The sequence below is a fragment of the Oenanthe melanoleuca genome, chromosome 4A (genome assembly GCF_029582105.1).
Source record: "Oenanthe melanoleuca isolate GR-GAL-2019-014 chromosome 4A, OMel1.0, whole genome shotgun sequence".
NCBI lineage: Eukaryota > Metazoa > Chordata > Aves > Passeriformes > Muscicapidae > Oenanthe > Oenanthe melanoleuca.
This window is the reverse complement of record NC_079338.1, coordinates 7480577-7498826: the sequence shown is the minus strand read 5'-3', so window position 1 is coordinate 7498826 and position 18250 is coordinate 7480577. Positions and strand designations below refer to the sequence as shown.

The 18250-nt window shown below is 42.1% G+C and overlaps 1 protein-coding gene across 2 annotated transcripts in view; it reads right to left on the bottom strand.

Moving 5' to 3' along the window:
* PASD1 (PAS domain containing repressor 1) overlaps nt 1-18250 on the bottom strand; it is a 61126-nt gene that overhangs the window by 20622 nt on the left and 22254 nt on the right. Inside the window, exons 2-10 of one of the 2 annotated variants that reach the window (XM_056491853.1) lie at nt 10666-10757; nt 9224-9280; nt 7889-8043; nt 7306-7397; nt 5407-5496; nt 4244-4364; nt 3004-3117; nt 2220-2338; nt 1325-1407 (exon numbers count right to left, since the gene is read on the bottom strand). In XM_056491853.1, coding sequence (XP_056347828.1) covers nt 1325-1407; nt 2220-2338; nt 3004-3117; nt 4244-4364; nt 5407-5496; nt 7306-7397; nt 7889-8043; nt 9224-9255 — 806 coding nt within the window. In that variant the 5' untranslated portion in view covers nt 9256-9280; nt 10666-10757. Of the gene's footprint in view, nt 1-1324; nt 1408-2219; nt 2339-3003; nt 3118-4243; nt 4365-5406; nt 5497-7305; nt 7398-7888; nt 8044-9223; nt 9281-10665; nt 10758-18250 lie in introns of those variants that run through there. The other variant, XM_056491854.1, reaches the window with a different exon arrangement.

The window sequence follows — 18250 nt, the reverse complement described above, 5'->3', positions numbered from 1 at the left end:
AGAGCTTGGAATCAGTGATTAAATGAGACAACTCCCACGATCTCCTGCTCATTCTTGGGTCTGAGCTCACTGCTTGCTTCTGGGTCTATCACAAATCTGCCTCAACATCTGCATCATCTTAATTTCCTTTCAGTAACAATGGCTTCCTTGCTGGGGATATCAATGGAACTGGAGTGTCTCAAAGTGCCCAGCACAGAGATTCCTCTCTAAGTCATAACCCAGATTCATCAAAAGACTCTTTGACAAGTTTCAAAGTAGCTCCTACTCACCTTTTTCATAGGAGCTGCTGGGACACAGCCCTGTGGAAAAGCAGCTCACTTCATCAATGACATGAGGAGCTCAGGGCTCTTTTACAAATCTTAACATTAATCAGCTGATTCTAAAAATGTGCATTATCAGACAGGCCAAATAAAGTCTAACAAGGTCACTCCAGCAAGATCTCATCTGAATTAATAATTATCTGACCCAAACCAAGCATAATCAACTGCAGGGCTGTTGCAGGGTCAGTTCCTTCATGCTTCAAGGTATGATGTGAGGCACACACCTTGTGTTCTATAAAAATGAAAGTTATTATTAATTTTTATTTGCTCTCTCTTTTTCTTGCTCTAAATGTGCAGATGGTATTTAGATTTTTTTCCTCACCAATGTATTTTTTCCTTACAGCGTTATTTACTAGTCTTCTGTTTTTTAGTAATGACTACCTTTGCACAGCTCACAAGGGGAGGGATAATGAAAAGGGGTAGGGTTCTGCAATGTGCTAAAACCCTCCAGCTTCTTTTGAAGAAAATTAATCCTAAATTAAGTAGCTTAATAAACTGATTCTAGTCTGTTTCATTCACAAGGCTGAATTCAAAGCCCACCCTATTGCATTATCAGAAACTAACCTAGAATTAAATAATAAAATCCATTGTCTTTTATTTTATTTTAAGAAATTCTGTCATTTCTCAAGGTGAAAAGTCAGAAGCTTATTGACATATAATAAGATTTACAAGGATTCCTGGAAGCTGTAGCTGTAAAACAGAGGAGCTAAACCAATACGGGGAATGTATTGGGACCCACACTGCTCACTTTCAATGACTTATTATCCTGGTTAGGAGATTAGACATTTTTCTAGACATTTTCCATGGTTTCTTACTAGCCTAAAATATTGAAAACATTGAAGCATTTACAGATGCCTAATAGCTAAGTTCAGAGTACTGCTACTTAATAAGTTGCATTTAATCAGAACTATTCCACTTGGGATCTCAGGTAATGGGTATACAAAGTTTGTTATTTTTAAACTACAGTTTATTTATTCTTCAGTGACTAAACCCAAATCTCTTACCTGTGGTCCAAAAATAAAAACTTCCATTCTAAACTATGCCTTGATGTAAATTCTTCACATGGCTCTTCAACATTGCAGAGCTCCTGCAAAATAGTGGGCACATTCAGACATTTAATTCTACAAAATGACAAAAGGAGCCTGCTATCAAAACCTAGGATGTATCTTGTTGATATCATAAACCATAGCAAAATACAGTGCTTTTAAAGCACTTGACTTATTTTCCTCTAAGGAATGTGTAAGACTTGTTTTATGGATGCAGGAACTGATGAAAAATGGTTGAATATTTACCTTGAGATGAATTTCAGAGCTAGGATAAATAGGCAGAGTCTCATCTTGCACTCTCTAGGCAAAATTCCCCAGCTTTTGCAATTATTGGTATTTGAATATGGATGACAGCTCCAGATCCAGCCTCTAACTGAGCTGGCTAATGCTTTCTTGAGCAAGCAGCACGTAGGGTTGTTATCCCTGTCATCAGCGCACAGTGCCATGGGACATTTACAGACCAGTAGGAAGAGGCTATGACACACATTTTCAATGTTTCAAGACACAGATGGCTTCCTTATACAAAGGAGTGGTGGATGCACATCTTTGAAGGCTGCAAATTCCCAAGTGATGTAGCTGGTCACCTTGTCTTGAAACTTCCCAGGCTGCCCCCTCCGAGACACCCCATCACAAAACCACCTCTTCTTAAAAGGAGCTCCCACTTTCTACCTTACCTTTCCAAAATACATACTTATGTTATCTGTTATCTCCCACTCCCAGCTACAGCCATGTCCTCTCTCCTTTACTAACCCTATGTACAAGTAACCTGTGCTGCTGACCCTGCTCCTGACGGTGCCACAGCACCTGCAGCAGCTTCTGTGCCCCAAGGCAGAGGTGGCTGCACAGAGCTCACCTTTAAGAACTGCGGCGTGACAAGACGAACAGTTGCTACCAGGCAAATCTGCTCCTCCGTGGCTGACCTGAAAGCTCGTGCAATAGCAGACTCAAAGCCATTACAGGAGGGTGTAGGCACTAGAAACAACCAGACAATTTAAGAAGAGGAGGAAGGAGAGCTTTCTTCTTATGTTAAGACAGGTACAGTGACTGATGAAACCCAAGCAACAAACTCCTCCAACCCTCAGGATGATGCCACACTGATCCATGCTAATATTATTTAAAGCATGACCCTTTAGGCTCCAAGTTACACAGCTGTAACCACCTACTTGTGGCTTGCAGGGGAGCTTCTTAGACAGCTCTGAGCAGCTCACAGTATACAGCTGCAGTCTCCTTGTCAGCCTTTCTCCAGGCCAACATTTGCAAGATTCAGGATTTTACAGGCACTTCAAATTACTTAATTTCTGTAAAGTGTCATTTCACCGCCACAAGTGAAACAGAATACCATATTTTACTGGCTATTTGAAGAAGTAGGCTGCTTTAAAATTGGCAGTGGGTCAAACAGAGGCATTTTCAGTCTGATATCAGCTTTAGGCACAACATGCAGGAGGAGCGGACTCTTCTGATCAACAAATTCCCTGCCACTTTTATACAAAAAATATATCCAATGTGTGCACAGCTCATTCTATCCCTGACAATTACAGGGCATTTTCAGCAGAATCAGAGCCTTTAAGATGCTACAGATCAAGACAATTTAAAGGAGAGAGGTGGAGAGACAAAGATAGGCTGGAACAGTAACTTACCATGAGTAAAATATTTAAAATCCACTACAAATTTCACATATTCATACATCAGGGGCTCATTTGGATCTAAGCTGCCTCTTGCTAAATGGCAACAGAACTCTATTTGTTTTTCCGCTGAAATGAGAGAAAGAGAGGTATACAGAGTCAATGTTATTAGAAGTCTGCACTTTAGCTTGCTCACATATTTAATTTATCTAACCCTGATGCTGTGGTATCTGAGCACATCCTACTGGGAAGCTTCTGGTACCCAGAAGTAAATATATAACTACTGGGAGCAATTATCAGCCGTTTCTGCTTAAGGAAATGTATTCTCATCCTTTTTTTCCTGTCTTTGCAGTCACCCCAGTAAGCTAAATGTGAAGTCCTGGCTGTAAGCAAAATTTTCCCCTGACTTCATGGATGTAGGATTTCATGCAAAGTATTTGCATGGCATTGAAGTATTCTACTCTGGTGCTGCTCAGTGGGACCTAGATCCAAAGGGCACTGAACGCACCCTAAGTGAAGGGCACTGTGCCAAGCTCTAAACCAGTTTTCTGCCCTAAATCTGAACTCTTATGGATAAGACCACATGGCCTACAGCCAGAGGGAAATCACCCCCTCGGCAGAGCATCATCAGACTGCTCAGCTCCCACAGATGCTTATGGCACAGCAGGAGGGGAGCCCAGTGCTGCTTGGTAGCCTTGCCAAACCCACTGGGAAAGGGGTGGGGGCTCAGCACAGGCTTTATGAAATACAGATGTTGGGAAGATACTGCTGCCTGCTCTGGTCCTGGGCTAATTTTCTGCAGGAAAGGGACATGGGACAGGTGCCAGCAGTACAGATCTAGATGGACTGTTCAGATAGAAAGCTTGTTGCTTAAGTTACATTAGGGTTCTCTTGTCCTGAGACATGCAATCCTCCTAAGGAATAATGGCTCTGCCAAAACTGTTTGGGATTTCTCCAATTTTTTTTCCTTTGAGCCCTCACTCCTTTCTCAGGCTTGGTCTAGCATCCACCTGGGGTAAAGAATCTACCATCCAAGGCACAAAGCAGATGGTAAAACAAAGACTGTCTTAATCAAAGAGCAAGTACCAGGACCACGTAGGAACATTAGAGATGCGATGCACTAAAACCCACAAATGCAGCAAAACAGAAGTGGCAGGCAAGAGTACTAAACAGCTGGAGAACACTGTTCAGACTTCCCTGGGAGTTGTTTACCTTTGGCAAACTTCTCTGACTGACAGACAAGAGCAGAACTTACCATTTAGAAAATCAGCTGCAACATGATCTGTCATGAGCACATGTGGAGAAAGGAGCTTGTACACCTCGCTCTGCTCCCCGTCAGGCAGAAAGTTTAATATATTTTGGTCCACCAAATCTGACTGGTACAAAAGAATGCTTTGTCATGTTCAGCAATACAACCTGACACAACCACATGCCTTTTCACCCCTCAGCAGAGCAGAGATGCAGCCAGTCATGCCTAAGACAAGGAGGCCCAGTCAATCTGCAGATGGATCTAGGACAGAATATAACCCTTAGACTATTTTACCCCAGGATATTTGCAAGAGTTTGAATGAGTCCCAGAGGCTGCCCTTCAGTTCAGACAGATATAGGCTGGAGAAGAAACCCTGGTACCACAGGACTATAACATGATGAGAATTTTTTTTTTAAAACGTCACAAAAGAGGGAGAGCTCCTCCCTACATCCTCCATTTGTCTTCTAGAATTAACATCTAGCAAAATCAGCTTGACCTGCAAGTGAATCAGTGCTCATCAACCCACATATCCTGACTAAGGGGTTCTACCAAAATGTCAGCACAGATTTGTTCTTTGCATACATAACATTCAGGTAACTGCATGCTTGAATTTGCCCTCATATACGGCATCCTTGGTGTTTCATGCTCAGCACCAAATGAAGAGAAGAATATTTTTGAGGGGCCAAGGTGAAATTTCTGACCAGACATCTAACTGGTTTCTAGAAGTTCTCCCAGAAAACTCTGAGGTCAAGCATTTGTTAGTAAATACTATGGGCTCAAAGTAGGAAAACCCAATGTCACTTGAAGAGCATAGATTCAGATCTGAAATAATATTTACATTATCTAAGAAGAGCTTCAGCATGGATTTCACAACCGTAAGATTTTTCATTAACCTGGTAGGTCAAACACCTCCCAAACCTTTAAATGTATAGCCAAGTGATGAGATATCAGTACAGTGGTTTTGATAGTTGGGGTTTTTTTAAGCTAACTCAGACCCTGGGATAGAATCTGTTACTCACAGGAAATTGAGAAACTGCACAAGAGTTTGTTGCTTGACCTCCCACCCACAGTCAGTTGCCTCTTTGGTTGGACAAAACCAGTCCCCAGCCCTATACTGACTGATTAAGGAGGTGAATGAGCCTTCAATGTATTTCATGGTCAGAACTTACCGGTAAGTGTCCTAGCAGAGACGAAACACTATCAGATACATAAATAATAATCCCATCAGTGGTAAGAGCAATGAGAAAGCCATCTAGTGCCTAATGGTAATAGGCAGGGGAAAAAAAAGAAAAAAATCCAAAATAGAATTATGCAAGGGAAAAACTTAAAATATTTTAGACTAATTGATTCCTTAGTGATGCTTCTAGCAGCTTAAACTTAGCAGAAATTAATCCAAAAAATGACAGTTCAATGTGGAAAAATAAAAATTACACATGCTGTCTAATTCAACATTATTTTTATATTCTTATTTGCTCGTTGCCATTACTATTAAATTGACATGTGTTTTTCACCCAGCGAGCATTTATTTAACATGAAGCGAGACAGTGATGCTAAGAATTTCAACACCCACGCAAACCTGCTGACTTCAGTCACTTCATTATGTGTTCTGAATTACACAATAGTTAACAAACTCAGTAAGGAGATGTCTGATATCATGGCAAACCCAGCATTGTGAATGGATAGATGGATGGATAAGCAGAGACAGAAAAATTACCCAATTATGTATTTTTAACAGTTTCTTGGCAATATGAGGAAGATCTAAAGCCCTATCTATTTTGCATAAAGCACTGATTTGTAAGGCTAGTGACAAAACAATTTTAAGGCTTGTTTTCTTCCCCCTTTCCCATTCACAGTGGTGTCCCAGAGTTAAAGTTCTCTGTCCCTTTTAAGTGACTGCCTGTGCTTTTTCTCCTTGGATGTTGTGTTCTCCCTATTCTTCACAATATCGCCTTGTACCTTTTATGGAGTGTCTGTCCTTATTCTTCTCTAACATCAAGATCTGGGAGGTTGAATAGTTGGTCAGCACTGTGCACAAAGCCAGCTCTTCTAAAGATACTGTTATGCTACTCTGCACCTTAGCTACAGGGAGTAAAAGATACAGTATTCACCATCTCCCCCACCCCACTGCCAGACTCTGCCTTTGCTCAAATTGAAAAAACACACTGATTTTAAGCAAACTGTTCAATGGTCTACCAGAGTCCAGCAAGCCAGCCGTTATTACAGGGCTTGCTCTACCCCACCACTTCCAATCTAAGGGGGGAATTTGTTTTGATTCAGCTGTAACAAGCTATCTTGTTTGGCAAGAGATTCCCAGAAAGAATGAACGGACTTTTCCAGGGAGGTGAGTCATGACATCCTGATGAAAAGGAATAGCTAAGACACAGCAGCACCTCCTAGCTCATGCCCAGCATACACCCTTATTTTGGTGGGGCAAGAGCAGCAGCTTCCCACACAGGTTAAGAGATGTTCCTGCTGGAGAAGCATGCAGCCCAAATCCAGAGCCACATCCATAAGAAGGGAGAAATGTAGGCTTGGGGAATGTTTCTAGATTGGCAAATCATTTTAGAGGTGGGAGAATAAGAGCTGTTTTCATTAATGCACTCAAAGGCAATTCAAGCAGAAGAGGCAGCACTCCCGTCAAGAGGACAGCAGTGCACAGCCAGCAGCTGCAGAGGCAGCACGGGTGGTGCTCCATGGCTAATGGGATGTGGGAGGAAGAGAGCTGTTCTGCTTTTTCCAGGTCCTTTGAAGTTTTTCCTGAAACTGCCAGCTCTCATGGCTCTTCTGAGAAAAGGAAATTCTCTTTTTCCTCTCTCACCAGGCCTAATCTGGGCCAAATCAGTCTTGATTCCCAAATGAAAAGCCATTTATCTTTAAGGGTAAGCAATCCTTATTTTTAGTTCTGCATCTGCAAAGCATTTAGTACAACATTGGTCATCGTCAGGTTTGTATTGTATGTGCCAGCAGAAATCATTAACACTGGGACCTAGAGGTGAAAAAGAACTGTATATCCCTGAACTCTCCACTGAACTTATTATTTCTCACTTATCTATTTAATTTCTTCTTACCTCTAACATCAGCTGGGTGAACTCCTCGTTGCTAAGAAATGAAGGCTTCCAGTCTTGTCTAATCTGACAGGCTTCTGTCTGTGCTGTGATTTCTTAAAGAGAAAATATCAAAAAATCCCTTGAGCAAAGTGTGTCTGCAATTCTGGATCTGTTTCACAAGCTGCACTTTTGAGTGCCCAGGCAGCAGGACAGGTTTATCATCTCCTAATCCAAGAGACCTGGCAAAATGGCATAGAATCCCCTCTCCCCTGACTTTTGTAATGGGTGCTGTTCCTCAGCTTTTCCTTCCCCAAGTTTTATTTGAGAGTGCACAAAGCAGGCCAGGGAATGTGGAGGCCAATGAGGGTAATGATGTATCCACAGTAAAAAGCATACAGCACTGCATCTTTTCAAATCTGTGTTTAACTGGTCAGCATTGTATTCAGCTCTAGCCCATCTCCTGAGGCCAACTGCAGTGCTTTATTCTTCCCCTCATTTAGGCTCATGTCCTCTCTGGGTGGCTGAGATGCTTGGGAAAAACAGTTTGCATTTTCTGAGTGGAAACTGGCTGATGGGCAGATGCAAAGCCAGCACCCTCCAGTACCTTTCTGTTTCTGTAGGAAGTCAATGGTCCTTTGCAGTATAGTGGACTTGTCCATCTTGAGAGAGTGGCCATGGCCCTGCAGCATCGTGCAAAGCTCTTTAATGAGGACATTGAACTGGTCTCTCCTCTTTTTCTCAGATTTGTTGCGTGATGCCCTGGGAGACAAAAACATAAATGCCACTAAGCAGAATGAAGGACCTACAGCATAAACCAGGGTGAGGTGATCTACCCTGCCACAGCGAAACATTTTAAATACAAGAATTTAAACTCTGTGGGGAATGTTTATGTGTTTAAAGTTGGGCTTGTACACAAAGATTTTGCTGATGCTTAGAGCCTTGTAGCAAGACTGAACTCACCAGCAGCAAGGAACACCTGAAGGTAACACGTTTGGGTTCATTTGGGAAAGACCATATCCTTATACACATTTCAGCATCAGTTCCCACTGTTTCAAAAGCACTGATAGTGAAGGTGTTATGGGAGAAATTCCTCCAGTAAGAGAAAAGGATGTTCATGCATGTTCATGTTTCACTCACTTAATTTTGATGAACTTTTGTTTTGCAGCTAGTACACACATCTATAAACATCAAAATGTGAAGGATTTCTCTGATCTGCACTTGCAAAAGGAACTTATCAAGAGACAGCACTATGCAGAGGCAACTGAACCGCATAATAAAATCTTGTATGTGGTCTTGAAAATCTACTGCTGTGATATATGACACTGGGAATATTAAAGAGTCTGGCTGCAGAACTGTTTTCAGTTTTCAGTTCACAAATTAAAAATATTTATTAGGCTTTCCCCTTCAAAAAAAAAAACATAAAGGAGAAAGCAAATCCATTCAGTTTCTTCTGAAGTGTTCTTTGCAATGCTTTTATCTGAGATAACACTCTTCATACAACCTCTTCCAGTAGTAATTAATTTGCTTTACAAATGTATTCATGATGATACACACTTCCTGTGATCCAGACTGAGGGTGGTATGCAGAAAGCATTTCCACTCATATTCAGGATGGCATTTGGATGTTCTCAAATCCAGCATTCACGTTCACAGCCATCTCTGTTTCGGCACTCGTACAATGACTAAACAGAACTGAGCCAAGTGCCTCTCTGACAGGAGAATAACTCAGTCACCATTCAGGCTTCTCACCCCATTGTAGGGGTAGCCAAACTCGGTGAGAAGCCTGAACGGTGACTAAATTATACTGCTTGTGGTCAGCTATACACAGCTTGTAAAGTGTGTGGTAGCTTTGCCTCTGACATCAGTGGAGTAAAGTTCATTGTCAAGCACTGGACAACACAGCATTTACAATTCACCTCCAGGAGTACATACTGTCATACCTCTTTGCCCTGTCCTTCTCATCTTCATCCATCAGCTCGTTTACACAACACAGGACTCTGCAAGGAGAAGACAGAAGTACTTACTGAGACATATTCTCTGATCTTGCTAAGAATGCCAAAAAATGAGGCGTAGTGGGTTGTACTTAAAAGACCTCCTGGATGTTTCAATCTTCCCTTTCCCAAATTCCACTCTTGGTATGTCTTTCCTTGCTTGTTCAGTCAGCTACTGAGGCATGAGAAGTAAGACTACATGCTCAAACATCCAGCACAACAACAGGACTTCAAAGGGAAAGATCTAAAAGCTAGCAGCTCCTCAGCCTGCCTTTGTCCTGCCCTCTGAGCCAGGACAGGGAATCCTGCTGAAGCACCTATCACTGCACAGGAATCAGCATCTTCCTGGCAAATGGAAGAGCAAAAAAGAGAGAAATCTGACCTGGTGTCTGGACCAGGCAGCACCACAGCTGGTCCTGTTCTGGGAAATCAGACAGGTTACTGGCTGATTTCAATCACTGCCAGCCCTGCTTGAAACATATCTGAGATGTCTTTTCCAGTGGAAAGGCACAGGAGAAAGAAAGAAAGAAACTGAGCTAATCCTCCAAAGGATTAGTATTAGGCAACAGCAGCATACTATCAGGATATCTAAATGATGATATGATAGACAGGTTAATCCAGAGCATCCTGCAGCCACTGACAGCTGCTTGCACTGGTGGACTTGTCCCACATCATCTGAGCTTGGGATTCAATTTAAAATATCCAAGGCGTCGATTTAAAATATCCTCACCTAGCACTAACCAGGGAAGAGGAACATCTGGCAACAACTCTCAGTAAGGACACAGTACTCTCAAGCCCCATTAAATGATGGAAAATTCAACACAAGGGTCATTTCTTCACTGGTGACTTGCTTTCTGTGACTCAGATGGGCTGAGTCCGAGGAACAGAGAGCCAGAGAGGTGCAGGTGAGACAGATGCTGTCACTCCATGTTGCCCAGGTCAGCTCTACTGGATTGCACACCCTCAGACACCTGACACTTCCAAAGAAAAAATTGTTCCTATCCCCACCATCAGAACCAATCTGCCCCCCAGTACTCTCCAGTGAGCACTTTCCCTGCAAAACACCCCATGAACTCAAGGGGCATTTTTCAATAGGTATATCCAAAAGATTTTCTCTGCTTAGAGACTACTCCAAGTTCAAACAACTTGGTAGCTATAAAAATAACACAAAACAGAACCACCCACAACTGTCAGGAAGTCAAAAAAGATGCTCACAGCAACAGCTACAAAATTTTATCCTTCCTTCCCTGCTCCAGGGCAAGGATCTCCCTCCCTGCAGATGACTTGGGCAGAAGAAACTGTGAATAATTTTGTTATGAATGTACTCCATAGAGAGGGAGTGGTTCTCACTGCCTGAGTCACCAAAAGCTACAAGCCAAATTAGAAATTACCTGTTCTATTTCTCAGATTCATCAGTCCAGACTGACAGAATGGGATTATCACTTCTTATCACCATGTAAATAGAGACGGAGAAAAATTAATCCTGGAAGGAAAGGCAAGTCAGTTAAAACAGTTGCTGGCAACATTTAGCCTAGAGAGCTGCAATCACTTCAAGGTGAGAAAAGTCTACCACCACAAATTAGAAACATGCTCAAGTATGACTGATGAATGCTCAGCAAAGCCTCCAGCAATTGGAGCTGGACCAAGTTCTCAGGTTCCTGGCTCTGTAGGCACCACCTACTGCCACAAAAGCACCTGGGAAGGCCAATGTAACCTCTCATGTCCAAAAAGTTGTGTGATCCAGTGGGTGGCAGAATGGCCCTACTGGCTTGGAGCCACTAAGGATCAAAAACAAGTACGACAGTTTACCTGGTGTGCTGTGAAAACCAGAAGCATGAGCTGTACCTCATCTAGCAAATCTTGCAACCAAAACATCTTTCAAGACAAACATGATCAGCAAAAGTCAGCATAAGCTATAACCACTTGCCGGTGAATGGACTCAAGGCCTCACCTTAATACTTGCTACTGACAGGACACACATAATCTAGGGAAAATACAATGTAACTCCTGACACCCTCAGTAAAGTTGCAACTAGAAACAACACCTGAATAGCAAACTTAAATTAAGTGGATCTGCTCTGTCTCTGTTCTCAGGGCGGTGATAACCACATCAAATGACACGCTTTTATTCTGGTTCAAAACGAGTGTGTGATCTTATTTGTTACCCTATTGAGCTGAGGCTCTTATCACTGCTGCTCATCCCTCAGTGCTCCTCTATCAAAATCACACAGTTGTTTCTTCTCTAGAAGAATGACCTCTACAAAAGATCTGGTGACTGGGGAAAAGTTCTGAGATACACAGGTAAAAGAAAAGTCTTTTTGAAGCAATAGGTTAAATTATAAAAAAATGCTTGTGGATACACAGAAAGATCTATCAAAATTTTTCAGGGAATGTTCTTTGTATGCAGACTTGACCATGCAAAAATTCAGCCAAAGGAAAAGGATTTTTCCCAAGCTTGGAGTGCAAAGCATTATTTTAAAGTGTATTTTATGGAAACTTTGTTGACAGGTTGTCTAACAGCTGAAAGCTCCCAGGAAGACAGGTGGGTTTTCTGCTTCATTAGAATGGTTGGCCTCCTACTCAGGTGGAATAGCAGCAAGTTGAGGGAAAGTGTTTGGTCACCAAGAGCATCAACAGTACAGCTAATGCTGACTGAGCTTAAACTGGGAAATGAAACCTGGATTCTCCAGTCTCCAGGAAGAGCCATCATTCCGCTGCATTACAGCAGATGTGAGCTGCCAGGGGCAGAGGAATGAGGCTTCCTAATGAGCGTGAGCAATGTTCTCAGCCAACAGCTGAGACTTGGAGGAGCTCACAGAATAAATGGCCATTAAAGAATTCACAGGCCTAACCACACAGAGCAGCTTTTTGCATGATGCAGCAGGATGGTGAGCTAGGAAAAGTCTTAGTAGAAGACACCTAAGGACAAAATAATCTTAACTGGATTAAGCACTCCAGGACTGCATTTAGCTAAGTGCTTTTTGTCTTGTTATAAGACAGAGATAAATATAGTAACCAGAATACTTAAGAATAGTTTCATAAGGGTTGTATACACTCCTCATCCAGTTAAGGCACTTAGCACTACAGACAGCAGTATGTCTGCAGGTTAAGAGTATTTTAAAAAGATCTAGATAGAATCTCTTTGACCTTAATGCATTAACCAGAGGGATCAAAATTTATTTATTGCCTCCTGAAAATCCCCTTCTGTAACACTTTGAGAGAGGGATTCCTGAACTCTGTGGGCAGGTAAATAGGAAACTTGTCAGTGCTGCTGGCATTGCGTCTCATCCCACCTACAACAGGTGAGGATCAGCTTTCTCACAAAGCAATGCACATCCATCACTGTTTAATGCCCTCTGTAAAGGAAAATTATTTTTTTGTTCCTTTGTACAGGGAGTCTCATAAACCACTCACAGCATTTTAAGGGTACATTATATTTCAGACTTTTCAAATATCACAGTATTTGATGTTGTTTCCAGGGTTACGGGAAGAGTAATGTAGCCAAATGACAGCCTTAGCAAGACAAATGGACTTTGCAGACAACAACTAATAGTTAAAGCATTATTCCATGCTATCTGCTATATTTTGGCACATTTTTTACTGAAGAGAGAATGGCAGAAGGAATTTTCTGTTTTGCAGAACTGTCTGATTTCAGGTGCTATCTAAAACTGCAAACCCGTGAGTAAAGAAAATGTTTATTTATTGACTCACTGCAAACCATCAAGGCAAAGATATTTCTATGAGAGATACTGCCCATTTCTTTGTGATCAGCAATTAAAAAAGCTTTCATTCATCACCTAAAAGTGTCCCTGAATCCATATGATTTGATTGCTTTTCTCAGCTATAACAACTGGTCTAATGAAAAACATTGTTTATGCATAAAAACTTTGTTCTGCCTGTATTTAAGTTTTCATAGAATTTTGCATTAAAGTACATATGTCAGTCAAGGAGTCTTCAAATCTAAAAAGTAGGAAACATTTTAATTATGGAAATGTGCTATGCTAATAATTTCCACAGATTTTTCATGAAATGAATTCATCAAAGACCCCTCAATTACAAGATGGAGCACTTTGTGGCACAATGCAGACACAAATAAGAGAAATAATGCATTTTCCAGCAATATGATTTATATGTCAGCATGCCAGTGTTTCATTATTCTTCAGGCAACAGGAGGGTGCAACTGTGCTTGGCAGGAAAATAGCTGATTTCCTTTTTAAAAGGCAGAATTTAATCTCTTCACTAAAGTGCAACTGGTTCAACTGTAAGATGCTTATGTAAATGGCATTCAAAAAATCAAACAGTGTGACTGAATCCCTGTTTGTTTAGCACAGGAAGGATCAACATCCCTGCTGATGCCCAGCAGCCCTGAGGTCCTGGCCCCACTGTTGGTGCTGTGTCACTCACCACTGCTGGTGCTGCATTCCTGGCCATCCTCCTGTCACACAGAGACAGATGTTTGCCCCAGTGTCACAGTGAGTGGGCAAGAGCAGCAGCAACAGCTTGGCACAGCTGTGGCATTCCCATCACCCCATAGGGCATGGCCTCACCATTACTGTGTCACAGCCCAGCATGAAGGCATCACACAGAAAGGCAAAGACTAAACCAGGTGTGGCAAAGGAGCTGCATATCTGTGTTATCTGACCTGCTCGCTTAATTTTTTCTGCCTCTATTTCACTCTCTCCTTTCCTTGCCATTTCTTGCCTTCTGTTGTTCTTCACTCTTTTCTGCCCTTCTCTCACTTATTCCCTGTACTTAACGTCCATTGGATCACAATTGAGAGAAGTGGATCTCTCTTGAATGCGGTTTCTCTCCATCTTGTTGTATATTATATCACCTGCCTTCATCTTTCCCACCGCTTTTTCTTCTCCATGTTCTTCACTTTCCTCTTCTCAAAAGAGAAAACATACAATGATCTCAGTTTTGACAATCACCCAGCCATTTCACTGTGGGAACTTGGCTTGCCCAGGTCTGAGGAACACATGACTAAGAGGTTCTCTTTAGGGGCACACTGCCTGAGGAATCATGATGGTGGGGATCAGATGAGTTCTGTCTCCAATGACACTTATGTCCAGCTCCAGGAGCACTGGGTCCTGTCCTGCCTGACAGCTCCCAATCACAGTTTTACCCTCTCTGGAGGAACTGGGATCTCCCTCAGGTCAGTGGTAGAGCTGTGCAGCTCCAAGCTTTATAGAAACACCACTCTACATCTGCAGGTGGCTGAGGGAAGTGATCCAGCACAGTGCACCTGTCCATAGTAGCAATACACTCTGGAACTCTTTGAGGGTACTATGACTGTATCTGTATTTTCACACAGCATCTTTGTTTGCTAGAACATGGGTGATGGTGGTCAGTGGGGGAGGGAACCAAATGTTATGTGTTTCCCCTTTGTTAATCTGCCCTAAGTGGACTTTTTATCCATCTGTTGCATCTCAATGCACTTACTTATCTACAGTATACTCTCCCCTAGTTTATTGAGGTCTAAATTTAGCTTGTTACCTGTGACAGACTTATGACTACATTCATTATAGCAGCAACAGCTTCAGACAGAAGCTATGAAGTGCTCAGAGAAAATGGATTATGCAAAACAATTACACCATAAAAAAAGGCTGTAACAGAACACTGTGATTCAGCACAAAAGTGAAATGAAAGATACAGGCAGGAATAGTGGTGGTGTGTTGGATTTTTTTTGTGGTTTATTTTTTGTTTTTGTTTTAACTAATATATGGTACTTCTGAAAAAAAGAAGGGCGGAAAATGATTAAAAACTAACAGACACTTGAAAAGACGATTACTGGAACATTTTATTCTCTAGGATTTTTGTCAGATCCTGGAGAAAATAGCTAGCCATTCTAGCAAATTGCTGAACCTTGCAGGGTAAAGATATGACACTGTAGAATATTATTTGAAATGTTTCTGGGGTTTCTGTAAAAAGAAGAGCATGCATCTAATTAATTCTACTAATTTGTCTAATGGCCCCTTAAAACTCCCAAAACATGGCAAAAAGCAGAATGTTGATTCACAGCCTTAAGAAATACAAAACTGTACTTTTGGCACAAGCAGGGTAGGATAAGAACACATATGCAAATATTATTTCTTCTGCAGTCTTGAGTGAATACCTGTGTTCATTTGTTGCTATTCAGTTACTACAGGAAAGGTACGTGTGCTGTAGTATCAAACGATGATATCCAACCTATAAACAATTCTTTACCATACCTGACTCAGACAAAGAGCCAAATAATCCTCAAATAATAACATGGCTTTCCCTCACGTAGGATGAGAGCAAAAGTAGCTCTTCACTGCAGCAGTTGAGATTGTGTGTTTTCAGGAGACTACTTCCAGGGAAGATACATAGAGCTAAAGAGAAGGCAGGAATATCGAAACAGAATGGTCAAAAGTCTTTTGAACAGAATGTTCCTCAATACTTCCAGCTCTTTAAAGCTCAGTTTCTGTTTCTGGCTGATCCAAATTATGCAAATGCATGTGTGTGGGGGTGAATGCATAAACACATATTTTACTTCAGAGCAATTTGCAAAAACATACTGAGAGCAATTTCTACGCAGGAAAGCAGTGGTGACATTCAGGATGACTCCTGCAGCACTCACCACCTAATGCTGAGAGTTAAGTAACCATTGCTGCTGGATGCATGGGAAAGGAGATGAGCAGAAAGCCCTTACTCCTACCTCAGGTCACTTCCTATCATATTCACTTCTCTGGCAAATCACAAAGGAGTGGGGGGTGTGGGAAGGTTAACCTAATAAATTTCAGCAATGAAAACAGTGACTTAACAAGCTAAAAAGATTCTTCCCAAAGCTATGGATTCTCTAGCTTAAAAAATTTGAACACTATCTGACCATAAATCTGGTGTTGAAATTCTGGCTCAGTTTAGGGTATCATTCAGAAGAGTTTTAACACTATTAGAGCCAACCAGTGAAGGACAATTTTAAAAGAAACCAGCACTCTGCTCTAGGGCAGCATTATCTTCTGCAGAATTGATGGTGAAGCCAGTGCTGATCACCCTGACCCCTTCTGCTCCATTTTCAGGGATCGCCAGATGGAGCAGGGAGCAGGAATCACCAGACTCCCTGGGAGGTGCTATGCATTACTCCCACCAAGAGGACTCACATCAACTGCATTGGTGCATTACGTGAGGTCATTAGGTCCTTTTTTGGTTTTGGATTTTGTTTTGGCAACATGGTAGATATGAGGACAAGCATATGAAAGCTGCCTGTTCAGATGCATTAACCTGAAATCTCTCTTATAATTCCTCTATTTACCACGGGTGAAATTCATCCTAAGCAGAGAGCTACATGAAGTCTACGTGTCATTAAACTGCCTACTTTTACACCTTGAGCTTTCCCTGTGCACAGAATAAATGTAATCATTAGACAGCAAAGAAAATCAGTGATCTAATTAAGCTAAATACCTTCTCCTCTACTTTTCTGAATAAGAGAACATCTCCAGCAACTACCAGTTCATTGAAAGACACAATTGTAGCATTCATATCCTTAGCTGTTCTCTTTTTCTTCTCAAACAACACATTTTTTGCTTTGTTTTTTCTTTGCCTTTCTCCATCTTGTATAGAAAATTGTCCTGATTTTAAGGACAGGTATCTGCCAATAAAGGCAGAAGCTTCTCTTTGAAATGGAGAATGTAAACCCCCTCCCTCCAAATTATTATAAATTTGAAATTAAGGAGCTTTCAGGCAAAGATATGGGAATTAGGAATAACAGTTCTTTACTGGGAAAATAGAAATACAGTTTTACAAAAAAAAAAACCAAACACAACAATCCCAACCGTGACAGAGTCAGAATACAACCTGACACCCCGTCAGTCAGGGTGTTGGTAGCAGTCCGATCAAATGGTGGCTACAGTCCCCCTGCGGTGGCAGGTGTGGTTCAGCTGAAGCAGTGCTCCTGTAGAAGGGTGCAGCCTTCCTCCAGAAGTCCAGGGATGATGTGAAAGGTCCGGCTTCTCCTCTGGAATCCAGTGGAAAAATGGATAACTTGGCTGTCCAACAGCTCCGTTTTTATCTAGGTAGGAAAGGCTTGGCTCCTCCCCCTGGTTGGAGCATCTCCCAGTGGGATGATGTAATTTTATCAGTCATACAGTGGCACTTAATGGGCCAGCAGCAGATGATGTCTTCTTGGAGGGAGGATGGGTTGTCAAAAAGATAAAGATGATTGCCCCATCTTGTCTTAAAGATGGTCCATTAGCAGACAGTAGTGCCACAAAGATAAGGAATTACTGCCCCACCAGGCTTTCAACAGATGGTGACAGAATACATATTTCTGGCCACATCAACCCAACACATTATCCACCCCATATTCTATTACCATCTGCATAAAGAAACCTTACACACAGTTCTCACTTAAAATTAGGTTTCCCTGCAGTACACAATGGGTTCCCCCATCTTTCTGCATTACCCACCAAGTGTAACCAGGTTCTTGAGCAAAGACAATCCCACAGATGAGTCCTTGCCCAAGGCGGGACTAATCGAAACAGTCTTCCCTAAAATGCCTTTCATGTGTACTACAGGGACTTTATCTCCATCCACTGTGTGCAAGGGTTCAGACTGGGCAGGACCAGCTCGATTGATGGACCCTCGGGTGTTGACCATCCAGGTGCCTTTGCTAAGTTTGTTTCCCAGTTCTTGAAGGTTCCCCCACCAAGTGCCTTCAGGGTAGTCTTGAGTAGGCCATTGCACAGTTCAACTTTCCCAGTAGCTGGTGCATGGTAAGGGATATGCTATATCCATCCAATGCTGTGTTCTCTGGCTCAGGTGCTTATAAGGCTATTTTTGAAATGAGTCCTGTTGTCTGACTCAGTTCTCTCAGGGGTACCATGCCTCCAGAGGACTTGTTTTTCCAGGCCCTGGATGGTGTTCTGAGCAGTAGCAAGAGTCACAAGGTAGCTCTCCAACCATCCGGTTGTGGCTTCCACCATAGTCAACACGTTGTGCTTGCCTTGGCAGGTCTGAG